The sequence below is a fragment of the Centruroides vittatus genome, unplaced genomic scaffold, assembly GCF_030686945.1.
Source record: "Centruroides vittatus isolate TY-2023 unplaced genomic scaffold, ASM3068694v2 scaffold_149, whole genome shotgun sequence".
NCBI classification, from domain to species: domain Eukaryota; kingdom Metazoa; phylum Arthropoda; class Arachnida; order Scorpiones; family Buthidae; genus Centruroides; species Centruroides vittatus.
Genome location: NW_027122681.1, coordinates 1,565,788 through 1,579,869, shown reverse-complemented (window position 1 = coordinate 1,579,869; position 14,082 = coordinate 1,565,788). Strand labels below are relative to the sequence as shown.

Genomic DNA, 14,082 nt, shown 5'->3' with positions numbered 1-14,082 from the left:
TCCTTATATATAGGAAGATTTTAGCCACTGTAAAATATTGAAGGAACTGACTCTAATCCTAAGGCATAAGCAGGAGCACCTGGTGATCCATGATACCATCTCCCTGAGGATTCAGGATTTTAATATGATGTTTTCTCAGATGAAAAGCAATTTCTCTAGATGACTCAGACAACTGGTACTCAAATATATTTAGATATCATCACACTGCATACAATCATCAATGTGTGAAGTATCAGAAGCATGGAAAAAGTGTTATGATTTTAGAGATGGTCAAAATTCAATGAGAAACCTCAAAGTTAAGGTTGTCAGTCAAAAATATAATGGCTATGTTTATCGAAAGTACCTTTAGCATACCATTCTTCCATGGAGCAAGTGCTGGTATGACTGCTAGAAATGATGTATGAACAGGATAACATATCAATACAGAAAGCTAGATGAGTCATCCAGTACTTCCAAGCCAAGAATATAAATGTTCTACATTGGCTTGCAAAACATCTAGCTCTAAATATCATAGAAAATATATCTGGCATCTTTTTAAAAGTGAAAATATAGATAGTGCAGATAAGTAACAGCACAACTAATGGCATTGCTATTGACTACGCTGCTACCAGTTAAATAAAACTGTTCAAGTATGTACATAAATCCATATCAAAACAATTTCTTGAGATGGTAAGAGGTAAGAAAATAATATACAGTAAAAAGCCAGATCTATATTCCTGTTTTTGACACTGTATTTTGCTTGATTATTTGGTGGCAACAAGAATTATGTTTATGCTGAAATTTTAAGTTCAATAAAAACTATGAAACAGTCTTACACCAATTCTTCGTCTGCTTTTTCCCACATTTATATGGGATCAGCATTCCATTCTTTAACCTATCTTCTCCACTTCTCTCTATCCAGGGCATCCTCTCTCTCCCAAATCCTCTGCCACCTTGTCTCTTCATCTTCAGTCCTCCCTGCTTCCTCCTTCCTATCACTTCCAACCTCCCAATTCTCTTTCCAACATAGTCCTTACATCTTCTTTCCATATGTTCAAACCATCTTAATCTACTTTCCTGTAGTCCCACACCAACACCAACACTATTTCATATACCCTAATCTTCTTCAATAGCTACAGGTGTAACACACTATGAATGCATTCCAGATCAGAGTGCCAAGTGGTAGAAAGCACTTTGACTGAGAGTACACAGTAAACCCAAGATAAATACTTAGTGATTCATGTGACTGATACTGATCTTAAAAGAAAATGCTATAATCCTTTCTGTAATTACTTTGAAGTTAACAATAAGTTCTACACACAAAAAACAGGCATAAGCGTGGGATCAGTCGTAGGCCCGAAACTAGCAAAACTTGTTATGGTAGATATAGATCAAATAATCAATGATATTACAGGCATAAAGTTTTATAAATGATATGTGGATGACATTATTATACTATATGATCAAGAAATAATAAAATTAGAAGAAAGAGATGAAAAAATAAACAAATTAAATTATAATATTAAATTTAAAGTTGAGAAGGAGACAAACACAGAAATAAATTACCTAGACATTAAACTAACCAGAAAAGCAAAGGGAATTGAATTCGAGCCATATACTAAACCATGCAAGATCAGGAAGGTGATAAGCTACAATTCAAACATCCCACAGTGCATAAAAGAAAACATATTCAACATGGAGTATGAAAGAATCGTGAACAGAACAAGCTCACTACAGACAAAGAATAAACATCTTAACGAACTACGAACTAAATTTCTATTAAACGGCTACCCACAACAAATAATAAATAACTGGGAAAGTAAAATCTACAATAGAAGACTGGAAAATAAACAAAACAAAGATAAAAGCAGATTAAGATACACATCCTTCCCCTATATTCATGGCTTCTTCGAACAGATAAATAAAAGTTTCGATAAAATAAATATAAAACTGGCACCAACTTATAGAAACTTACAAAAAAGAATCCGGCATAAATAAACAATCAGATAAATACAACACTACTGATGTCGTTTACAAAATACCTTGCACATGTGAACCACCAAAAGCATACATTGGAGAAATAAAAAAAGATTGGAAACAAGGTTAAAAAAACATATCACGGATTTAAAATATAATAGAATAAACTCTGTTTTTTATGAACATTGCACAAACATAACTGCAGCATAGATAAAACTGATGTTAAAATAGTACACAAAGAAAAAAATTGGTACAAAAGAAAATTTAAAGAAAGCTACAAAATTACTACAGACAAAAATAATATTAACAAGAACCTAAGCATAGAAATTCATAAAAGCTGGTTACAACTATTAAATAGAATATCTTAAAAAGTATATTTATACAGTTGTAGGCATGGCTGTGTGCAGCATTCTGAGAGGGAGAAGTTACACACTGTGAGACATGCAAGGGAAGCAGTCAAGTTAGCAGGGAGGGGAAGTAAGTGGGAAGACGTAGTGCGGAAGGTGCCGGACAGATGCAACATATGTATATTATGTAACAGACTGAAGAGGGGCGAAAGCCCAAAATGCGTCTCTGTAAAGATTATGGATTAAATAGATGAATTTGCCAAGTGTCTATAAATTCACCAAGTCGTGACACCAAACAAAACAAGAAAAAGAAGACACGGTTTCGACAAAACAAATAAACAAGATTATATAAAGAAAAACAATAAATTATTGTGCATCTAACATGCTTGTAGATGTGGAGATATGAGTTATGAATAGTAATATTAAAGTTACAATATAAAATCTTATTCTTTCAATAAATTCAAGTCAGATATTATGCCTATCATTTGAAATCAGTTAAACTAATTCTTGGATACTGTTAAACCAATTGAATAAACATTATTTGTTGTCTAACATTAATGATCTACTGTTTACTAAAAGAAATTTTCTTTATTTTTGAATTATCTTTGATTTATTAAGCAGTTCATTTCAAAATTGTATATATAGCCTTAGTTGATTTTTGCTGGTTGGCTGCATGCATGCTTTCTGTAAACAAAAATTTAATGATAACATTATTCAATATGTGTATTTACATATGCAGACAATGTAATTATTAATTAAACTTCTCTTTGTAAATCAATCTTCTGCCAATATTATGATAGTATATATTAATATTAAAAGTAAATATAACAACAACTGATTTGTAATTATACATATATCAGTTTTCTACATAAAAACCTTCATTCCACATACATCCTATGCAATATTCCCTCTAATTTTTATTGTAGCTTTGCAGAACATGTACTTCTCTGAGCATATATATATATATATAATCTTATCTTTCCTATAAAAATTAAAATAATTAATTATAAAGTAGAGATTAAAATTCATTTTAAAACATACTTCCATACAAAATATTATCTTTTGTCAATGATTTAATGTATTTAATCGAAATATACGTAGCAATAATCATGTTGCAGACAGAGTGAGAAATAAGTAAACAACAATTCAAATCAGTGTGCGTGCTCGCCTGCGCGGCACATAAATTCTCGCGCGCGGCAACAATTCGAGCAGTGTGCGGCCGCGCAGCTTAGCGGGAACCTTGATCCTATGTATATATGAGTATTAATTACAAAAATTATTCAATAACTTATTATATATTTTAGATTTGTATAGTATGAGAAAAAAGCAGGAAAAATATAAATTATAACATAAAAGATGTTAATAAATATAAAAGTAAGACATAAACAAACTACATTGAAATTAAAAAATGAATTATATTTTACCCATTTATTAAAGTCAGTAAATACTTATGTGCAATTATTTTCAGTTACTATACATACAATATGAGAATTATGCATTAGCCAAAAAATTAATTTTTACTATTTTCAACCAAAGCTTCATTTATTTGATATTTTACATACAATTTTATCAATATTACAATAAAGAAATAAAATATATATTCATTAAATTCATATTTAAAACTGAATAAAGGTATAAAAATAGACTTGTGCTTTATGATTGCACTCTGAACCAATCAAAATCACTTTTTGGTGGACTCTCCACAATAAAATGAAGTTAATTACGAGAGAAATGTTCACTTTACATTAGGTTTACGATTGTTGCCAACAGGAGTATGCAAGTGTAAATATATCATGCAACTGCAAATACGAATGTTTTCAGTAATCTATATTTATGCATTCTGTTTGGAAAACATCTACATAAATACATAATATGCATTTTTTTTTTTTTTGGTCTCTTCTTTTCACCTTATTATTGTATTTCAATATCTATTTAATATTCTACAAGAAATATACTGTGACAAATATTACGTATTTGAAAATCTTTTAACGAATTACCGTAAAACAATATATTATTGGGTTTGCATTACATTACAACAGTTTTAAAATTCAGTTTGTTCAATACAATGGGGAGTCTCTAAAATAAATTAGATTACTATCGTAAAGCAGGAGTCAGCCGTATTAGTAAATAAATTCTTCATTGTTTGATAATATAACGCTAACTACAATCTGCATGATTACTAGATAAAAAGGAACACAAAATAAAAATTGTGTAATAATGTAATTTCATATTTCTGCTTTTCAAATGGGATTAAATTAAAGATGGCATTACGATTTGAATTAATTTTTATCAAACTGAATTAATGTCGAAAAATTTATTTCAATCGGATGGGAAAAAATTACTTTATACTGTTGTTAAAAATACGACGACGATAAAAATAAAAATAATAATAATGAAATATGAAATGTATTACCCTTACTTGTGAATATCCGGGTGTCATATTCCGTGCTGGAGAGGGCTGTTGTTGAGCTTGAGAATATGACCGTTGAACATATTGTTGGCCATACTGACCAGCATGTTGCTGTGAACCCTGAGGATTTGTTTGTTGGGATGATTGTTGTCCAGGAGACAGGTAGCCACGTTTCATACCTGGATCTGCTATAGTACCACCCTAAAGCATATAGAAATGATGTTAAAAATTAAATGTAAATAAACTAATTTCAAAAAATTGAACATTGCTAAAAATATTAGATTATAACTTTTACAAAACTAAAGAAACGGCTCTTTAATTATATGTTTTATGTAACATAAAATGTACATTTTATATAACTGAACAATAACTTTTTAAAAGACGACTAGCCTATAAATTTTAATTTTCTAAATATTTTTTGAACTGTACATTTTATTACCAGAGGAACAATTAAAAAATTATTGTAAGTGTTCCTTGATTAATAGAATACATAATTCTGCAAAATTATAATATAAACTTTTTTAAAAATGTAATTGTAGTTATTATGGCTCATAGTGAAACTTTTTTACTAGATAACATCATCTCAAAGCCCGAGTAGTATATAATACAATGCCAAACAATCGCCTAAATATCGGGCTATAACGTGGCTAGTTAAATGATTAGTATAAAGCAATTTGACACTAGAGGTAGACGTTAGGCGCCATCTCTTAAGAAAATTAATAATTATAATTAAATAAATAAATTATTAAGTAAATTTAGAACCTTCTGGAATAAAAGAACTGGTCCGGGACGGGGCTTGAACCCGCAAACCCCGCTTGCCGTGCAGTGTGCTTGCCAGTTATGCTACCCGGACCCCCGAGCGAGCCTTCGCTATACTAATCATTTAACTAGCCATGTTATAGCCCGATATTTAGGCGATCGTTTGGCATTGTATTATACTTTTTTACTAAATTAGATGTATAGTTCTTACTAGTTCTTAAAATATAGCAGAAATAAAATCAGTTTAAATATAAATTAATCATTTGCAATGACAATTAATCATTTGCAATTAATCATTGACAATATAAAACGAGATACAGAAAAAACTTGTCTCGCTAATTAATTAAAATATTCACATTTCATTAGGTACTATAAATCATTTACATTATTAAAATTTTCAGCAATAAGAACTTAAAAATTAAAGCATAATGTAACAAATTCATTATGATGTCAAATGATTAATGTTAATTTTATATTGAAATTTATCACCATCATAATCATATTTAATTTTGGATAGCACTACAATAAACTATTCTTAAACAACCTGAAATTATATTAGAAAGAATACAAAAAAGAAGTAATGTATAAATGAAACAAAAGATTCATAGTTAATTAAATTTGTTTTTCATACACAGACAACATCATATAATATGTAGTAGCTGTCTAAAAAATTTTAATCAAAGATTGTAATTTCGATTTCGTAAGCTCAACTTAGTTCAACCTTGAACTATGAAAACCTGGTCAGAGTTAATTCAACCCAAAATGATTATATTTAAACTAAGTCCAAATTAAAACTGAAACACTGGAGATATTTTTAGGTAGCAAATTTATATATACTTTAGTTTTGAGTTGAACAAATAAATACAGTAGACTGTTGTTAATTTGAACTCAGAGAGATGGACTAAACAGCTCAAATTAAAAGGTGACCATTTCTGGATGCTACACAACAAAAAGGAAATGATTTTAACAATTCATTAACACCGTACGGCAAACAGAATAATGTTTAATCAATGACAAATGCAAAACAAAGGTAGAGTAGTATATTCAATGGAATAAAAACAAAAATCATTGAAAAGCCATGACGAAAAGAGTCACAGGGCAATTGTAAACCATCCTAATTGTGCGCCAACTGATTTGAAACGTTTTTAAATCTTAATTTAATTTATTTTTAAATTAATTTATTCATTTTAAATTCAATCTTTAATTTTCAAAAGTGGCAAGATGTTAATCTACTAACACATGCTATTGATTCAAATACACAGTAGGTGGCAAAATTAGAGTTTAAATTGATGAAAGAATTTAAATAGAAATCAAATGGGGACTAACGGGAATGGCTAAATAGAAATCTGACTAGTTCAAAGAAATTAGTCTACTGTATATATGTATTTATTTATTCAACTTAGTGACAATATAAAATGAGATACAGAAAAAACTTGTCTCGCTAATTAATTAAAATATTCGCATTTCATTAGGTACTATAAATCATTTACATTATTAAAATTTTCAGCAATAAGAACTTAAAAATTAAAGCATAATGTAACAAATTCATTATGATGTCAAATGATTAATGTTAATTTTATATTGAAATTTATCACCATCATAATCATATTTAATTTTGGGATAGCACTACAATAAACTATTCTTAAACAACCTGAAATTATATTAGAAAGAATACAAAAAAGAAGTAATGTATAAATGAAACAAAAGATTCATAGTTAATTAAATTTGTTTTTCATACACAGACAACATCATATAATATGTAGTAGCTGTCTAAAAAATTTTAATCAAAGATTGTAATTCGATGTCGTAAGCCAACAGTTCAAGTGGGAGCCGAAATGTAGGTTTTCGCCCAAAATGCACGGGAGCCGCAGTTCTGTACTGTCATGACGTATAGTACGGTAAGGCAGGGAAGGATAGGGCGTCCCCAATCTGGGTCAAGAGAATAGATTTGAAATGTCAATTTAATTTATTACACAGACTTCGAAATAAATTACTAAATATTACATATATATAATTACATATTTTCACAAAATTGTGGAAATAAAATTGTAAAAATAATAATAAAAAACAGAAATTAACACTTTCAGCAAGAGCCGCGTGTAACTCAAAAAGAGCCGCATGCGGCTCTCCAAGCCACATTTGCCCATGTCTGATATATATCCTAATAAAATCAAATAGATTAATATTGGCAAAAACCGGAAATTCTTGAAATCACTTAACCGGTTTACAACTAAACCAGTTTTTAAATATCATACATCAAACCGGTTTTCGGACCAATTTCAAAACCACTTTGAACTCAATAGAATTAATGCTTTATTATTACTATTAATATCAATAATAAAATTATTAATTAAAGTGTAAAGTTAAAAACTAAATATGCTTGTATTTCTATACAATAACTTAAAAAATAGAATAATATATTGCGTTAATACATTCCTTCGAATATGTTTTTTGTATATTACTTTCTAAACACTTGCTCATTCTTTTCAATTATAAAATATGTAGTAAAATAAATTATGGATTCAAAAACATTTCATTTTTTAACATCCAAAACTATTTGGATGTTAAAAAATGAAACACATTAAAATACTTTAATTAAAATAAAGCATTATTAACTTGAACAGAGTTATGAATTAGTATATTATAGATAATTATCAACTTCAAAATATGTAGTCTTTATAGTCTATAAACATTTATGTATTGCTTGAAAAGAAATATATACAGTAAGACCCTGCTTAATGCTGATTAGATATAACGTGGTCTGCTCGAAGCCTTTAAAAAAAATGCTCAAAATTTACACAGATTTTAATTTTTGCGGCATTTCGTTGATTTGTGCATAATACAATTATTTATGAACACAAACCAATCAGAAAAAGGTGTACTTTCTTTAAATCTATGTTTGTTTGGTGCAATTTTGGAAAAAATATAACATCACAGATGCCATAGGATATATCGCCGTATCGTTAGGTTGGCCAAATTGTCAACCTAATCTATACAGTGGGACTAGGAGATGTAGACGAGCAGGATATTGAGGATTTACTGCAGATTTCTGGTGAGAGCCTTACCAATGATGACCTTCGAGAACTGGCAGAACAAGGAATTCATGTAGAACTTGGAAAATAGAGATTCTGAAAATGAAGAACCCAAAAAATTTCTCTACAGATTTCCTTAGTAAAGTTTGGTAATGATAACCGAAATCGTTGATCAAATTGTAGCGAATGATCCAGATTTTGAAAGGAGTGCAAAAGCAAAACGAGGTGTTTGGGTGCAATCTTAAGAATTTCAGAAGAGCCAGGACCTTCATCACAAAAAATGAACTTTACATTTCTGTGTGCGTATGTTAATGTGTTATTTAACATATATTGTTATGCAAATTAATATAAAAATTATCTAAAATTAAAGTCAAATCTGTTTATTTTTGGTTGCAATCCCTATTTACTCTATGTTAAAATGACCTCGTTTAACGCCGTTTCGCTTAGCGCTTTGTCGTCTAGGAACACATCCCCGTGTGTTAAGCGGAGTCTTACTGTATATATAAAATTGATTTTTAAAGTTTTGCAGAAATCGCCAAACCGAAAATACGCTAGCATTATACCATCTAGACTTTAAAGATGCCATTAAGAAATCGGCACCGGCAAGTACCGAGAGAAAAAAAATGGAAGAATTGCATACGTATTTTTTCTTAAAACATAGCAAAATATCGTTATAATTACTGTAAAAAATAAAGCTGTAACGTATAGAAGAATATAGTAAAACCTTACTAACTTGAACTTCACTAATTTGGAATTCATGATAACTCAAAACCACTATTTTGCATTGTGTATTTTTTAAAATAACAAATTTGTCAACTCTAATCTAGGCATTAACAATTATTACCTTATTCTTAGATAGCTTCATCAAGATGTGACCAAGTAAAAGAAAAGGAATCACAAACAAAAATTAGCCCAGATTGTAAATGTTGGCAATTGCAAGAATGATGTGTGGTGTTACAACACCATTTTGATCAGTATTATTATTGTTTTTTTTGTTTGTAACGGTTGTGTTCCCATGGTAGGGGGAGCTACTGTAAAGGGGTACAGGTGTGTCCCCTTTGTTCTTAGCACTTTCTGTTGTGCAATTCGTCAGGAGTGATAGAAGTGGACAAGCAAGTCAGAACTACGAAACGGAAGTGTGTAGAACTTTATTTTTTTTCATCCGTTTGCATCGGCGTTTTGGAGACGACTCTTCCGTACGAACTACATCAGGACTGTTATATTACAGTAGAGAGTCGTTAATCCGAATCAATTGGGGACTGGGGTTGTTCGGATAACCGATTATGTACGAAAAAATATATTAACCTATCCGATGTTGAAATTTTTCTCCGTTGCGTGTCGCTTCGTGTTGAATTTTCGCCGATTTTAAGCCTAACGAAAATTTTTATAATAATAATCGAGGCTATTGTATCGTTAAAAATTATTTCTTTGTTTTGTACAAACAAAATAAATATATTGAAAAATATAAAACATGAAAATTATACTTTAGAAGTAAATCTAGTATCAAAAATGTTCGATTCAGCACGACACAGTCCGACTGAAAATCGTTCGGATAACCAGGGTTCAGATTAACGACTCTCTACTGCAGTTGGATTGTACCGGGTGAAGTAATTAGTTTTGTGCCAAAACCGGAAGATCGGTAAAATTTTGTAATAGTAAATTCACGTGCTCATTATTGTAGTCTAGCCATTTTGTTGTACAAATTACATCGGGAAAACTTTGTAATATTACCTTCACGCGCTTAATATTGTAGTCTGGCCGTCTTTCGTTGTAAAATTAAATCGGATTCCCCTTAGTCTAGGACTACCGGGATTATACAGATATTACTACTACTACTACTACTACTGCATCGTAAGTTTATCAAACCACCGTATTTGTTTATTTAAAGTTCACAATAAAATTTGATTTTAAATAAAGTATACTTTTTGGACCATATCATGTGCATTTGAAAAAGATCATCACTAATTCAAACTAGACTTTCTCTAATGAGTATGATTTGTTTATATTTTAAATATAATAGAAACATTATTTGTTAATGACCTATTTTCATCATAAATATACATTTAATTTTATAAATCTTACTAACAGAAAACGGTCTTTAATGTTACCCTTGGTGCCAAGATGGCGGCTTGTCTCCGATTCCAGCAAGGAAACAGTGGGACACACGTTCTAACCTAACCCAACCTATTCTAATAATTTCGTTGCTAATAATTATGGTAATTTATTAGAATATGTTAGGTTAGAATGTGCGTACCACTGTTTCCTTGCTGGAATCAGAGACAAGCCGCCATCTTGGCACCAAGGGTAACATTAACCGTATTTAAAATTATCTAATTGCATTTTTCTAACGTTTCTTGAAGTAATATCTTCTCGTTACAGTCAAACAAAATATATTTTATCAAATGATTGATTAGCTACAGATTCATTCTTGTAACCACAAACACTATAATTACGTTGAATAACTGAGAAATCAGCTGATTCATTCTAATGTAAGTAAATAAAAGCTAAAATATATGTGCATCAGAAATTAATAACCGAATATTACATAATCAATTTCTTAGTATTGAATTGAAAGTATGAAAGAAAAATCTGATTTATAGAACATATAAATAAACTTTTGTAGTAAAGTTGAATTGAATATTACTTGATTCGTAATAGCTACAAATTATAACTTGTGGTTCTTTTATTACTTTACCTTTAATAAAAATAACTTAAACAAAATTACAATATTTAAACTTACGAATATTACAGTAAATTGACTGGAAAAATGTTTCGTAAATATTACTTTTTAAAATAAATTAGTCCAGTCAAAATTAAACTGTAACAATATTTTTTAAAAACTTTTAAGTCTAATAAAAAATATATGGCTTATATATTTTTGATTAATTAAATGTTTTCAGCTTTTAGCATCAATGCCAAAGAAACAGACACAATATTAAATGTATTTATATTAAGTACAATATGGTATGGTACGGTATAAATGAATGTGTATATATCACACACATTCATTCATACCATACAGTAAAATGTCATTATAACGAATATCAACACACAAATTATCAACAGAATGAATTTATTTTCAATCCTATCCTTATCAATTTACTATGCATTTTAATGACAATGTAAAATACTTGTTTAACAAATATTACTGTATTGAAAGTTTCAATTTAATGTAATGTAAATAAATTCAATCCTTTATAAAACAAAGTTACTATTATAGCCAAATCTATATATTTATAAATACAGTAGAGCATCGATTAACCGACCGCGTTTTAGTCGGCAAATTCAAATGTCCGCTAGTGATGTGGCGCTACAATATTTAGTTATGTCTTGGCTACTTTAATATTATTTTTGTTAACTTTTTGCATGTTTTAGCTGGCAGCACTGGCTCGACCATGAAAGGGAGGCTAGTATTTAAACCAGGCCTAATACACTATACTAATAATGTATTTTTTCACACTTTTCGGTTATCCGACTTTTCAGTTATCCGACCAACCCCCGTCCCCAATTAAGTCGGATAATTGATGCTCTACTGTAATTCCTTTATCAACATCAATGGATGTTGTTTCCATTCAGCAACACAATGGATGTTGTTTCATTCAGCAACACAAATTTTAAATACAACTTTCAATTTAGTTTGTAGTGTATGGTTTTATTACTGTATAGTTAAATTTATTCTGTGTTTTAATGCAATGATAAAGAATAACAAGAAGTACAAGTAGCAGTAGTCTTCTCTAAAAGAAAAGAAAAAATTTCAGATAAAGTATATGGGAGTGAAACAAAAATCAGTGCTGTCAAGAAATATAGATTTCAATGTAAATCTGTCTCTGTAATCCAAAAAAATACTTTGGTAGACATAGGATTACAGAGATGGATTTACATTGAAATCTACCATACAGCAAGCTGATTATAAATTAAGAAATATAGAATTAGCTCTGTTGTTGTTTCTAACACACGATGCAGTGTAATCCAGCGACCACTTGGCTTCTTTTCATCTTTATTTCAGTTGAACTGAAATAATCAACTGAAATAAAGATTAAAAGAAGCCAAGTGGTCGCTGGATTACACTGCATCGTGTGTTAGAAACAACAATAGAAATACGACATGGTTTCAAGTTATCAAAAATAGAATTAGCTCATCAATAAAGACAAACATTATAGAGTATAGACTAGATTCAGATGAGCTAGTACCAAAGACAAAAAAGTTGGTACTGGAGATAACAAAGTAGACAAAGAAATACATAAATGGTTTGTTGATACAAGATCCAAGAATATACCAGTTAATAGCCAAATGCTTTGTGGACATGTACAGTACGATCATTTGCACTTTCATCTGGCATTACTGATTTTAAAGACAGCACAGTTTGGATGCATAGATTCAGAAAATAATATGGTATCAGATATAAAACAATCTATGGTGAAGAATATGGTGCATAAAGTGATGTCCCATCACTTGTTGCACCATATTCTTCACCACAAATTGTGTATTTATGAATTGTACTAATTTGGTGTCGTATGTTCATAAGCTCCTTTATTATGAGCCAATTCTACAGGCACTAACTATTAATTATTATTAAGTAGAAAAATATGCAATATTTCAAAAATATGTACAATTTGCATTGCAAGCATTGTTGTACGAAACTTGGGACGATGAGAAATATTTTCCAGGACTGGATTCTTTTATCAATTTATGAAGTCAAAAAAGAAACAGACATTAGTACTTATCAATAATTATATGGTAGGCAAAAATGCTCTGAAACATTTAACGTTTCAATTATGTTTTTTCTTGAGAACTTTCAACCAAGGAATAATAAATGCAGCAGAAATGCACTCTCAAATATGGCTAGTAAAGAAATAGTAGAGAACACTGGAGTAGGATGTAAATCCAGTATCAACATTTTGGATACCATTATAAATATTCTGTACAAACTGCTTTAAAAAAGATATTGTATAACCTAAATATGCTTACGCAGTACCAAAAATCGTAATGTTAAGACAAGTCTTTTCATGTGTCATAGAATCTCACATACGAGTATCTTTCTTTTTAATTATCTGGCTAACAAGTTGTAGAACAATCTCGAAATCTACTGCAGTCACACAAATAAAATTGAAAAATCGTTGGGAGTCTTCTATTTGCTGTTCTGTAACTAACTTGTTGAAATGACCAAATTCTGGTCACTTCGAAATCCATTGTTGGACCCAAACGAACCTGTTTTTATTTAATAATAATGTTAATGTTGTGGCTGCCATCTGTTCATATCTATGTGGCATGGTTTCAATGTGTAAAAACTGAAATTGTGATAGTTCTCATGACATCTCAAACTATCTTGTGTATATGGCACCGCGAGAACTTGCAACAGTATTTTCTGAAAATCTCTCGCATGACAGTTATTGCCGACAATATTGCAGGAAATTCACTCACTACTGTAAACAATATTGCAAGTAATTTTTGCAAGACTTCTTTGAGTTTTTTCGCCTATGGAAACAATGTATAATAATGTGTTCAGAGCGTTTTTCTTGTTTATGAATATTAAAAACATAAATTACTGTATTTCAAGTGTGTTTATTTCAAAAATTTC

The 14,082-nt window shown here is 30.0% G+C and overlaps 1 protein-coding gene across 7 annotated transcripts in view; it reads right to left on the bottom strand.

The window, feature by feature from the left end:
- Window positions 1–14,082, bottom strand: part of LOC136987303 (trithorax group protein osa-like) — a 158,937-nt gene that overhangs the window by 103,354 nt on the left and 41,501 nt on the right. For 6 of the 7 annotated variants that reach the window (XM_067285021.1, XM_067285022.1, XM_067285023.1 and 3 more), the window contains exon 2: window positions 4,717–4,914. In XM_067285021.1, the coding sequence (XP_067141122.1) occupies window positions 4,717–4,914 (198 nt within the window). The remainder of the gene's footprint in view (window positions 1–4,716; window positions 4,915–14,082) is intronic. The other variant, XM_067285020.1, reaches the window with a different exon arrangement.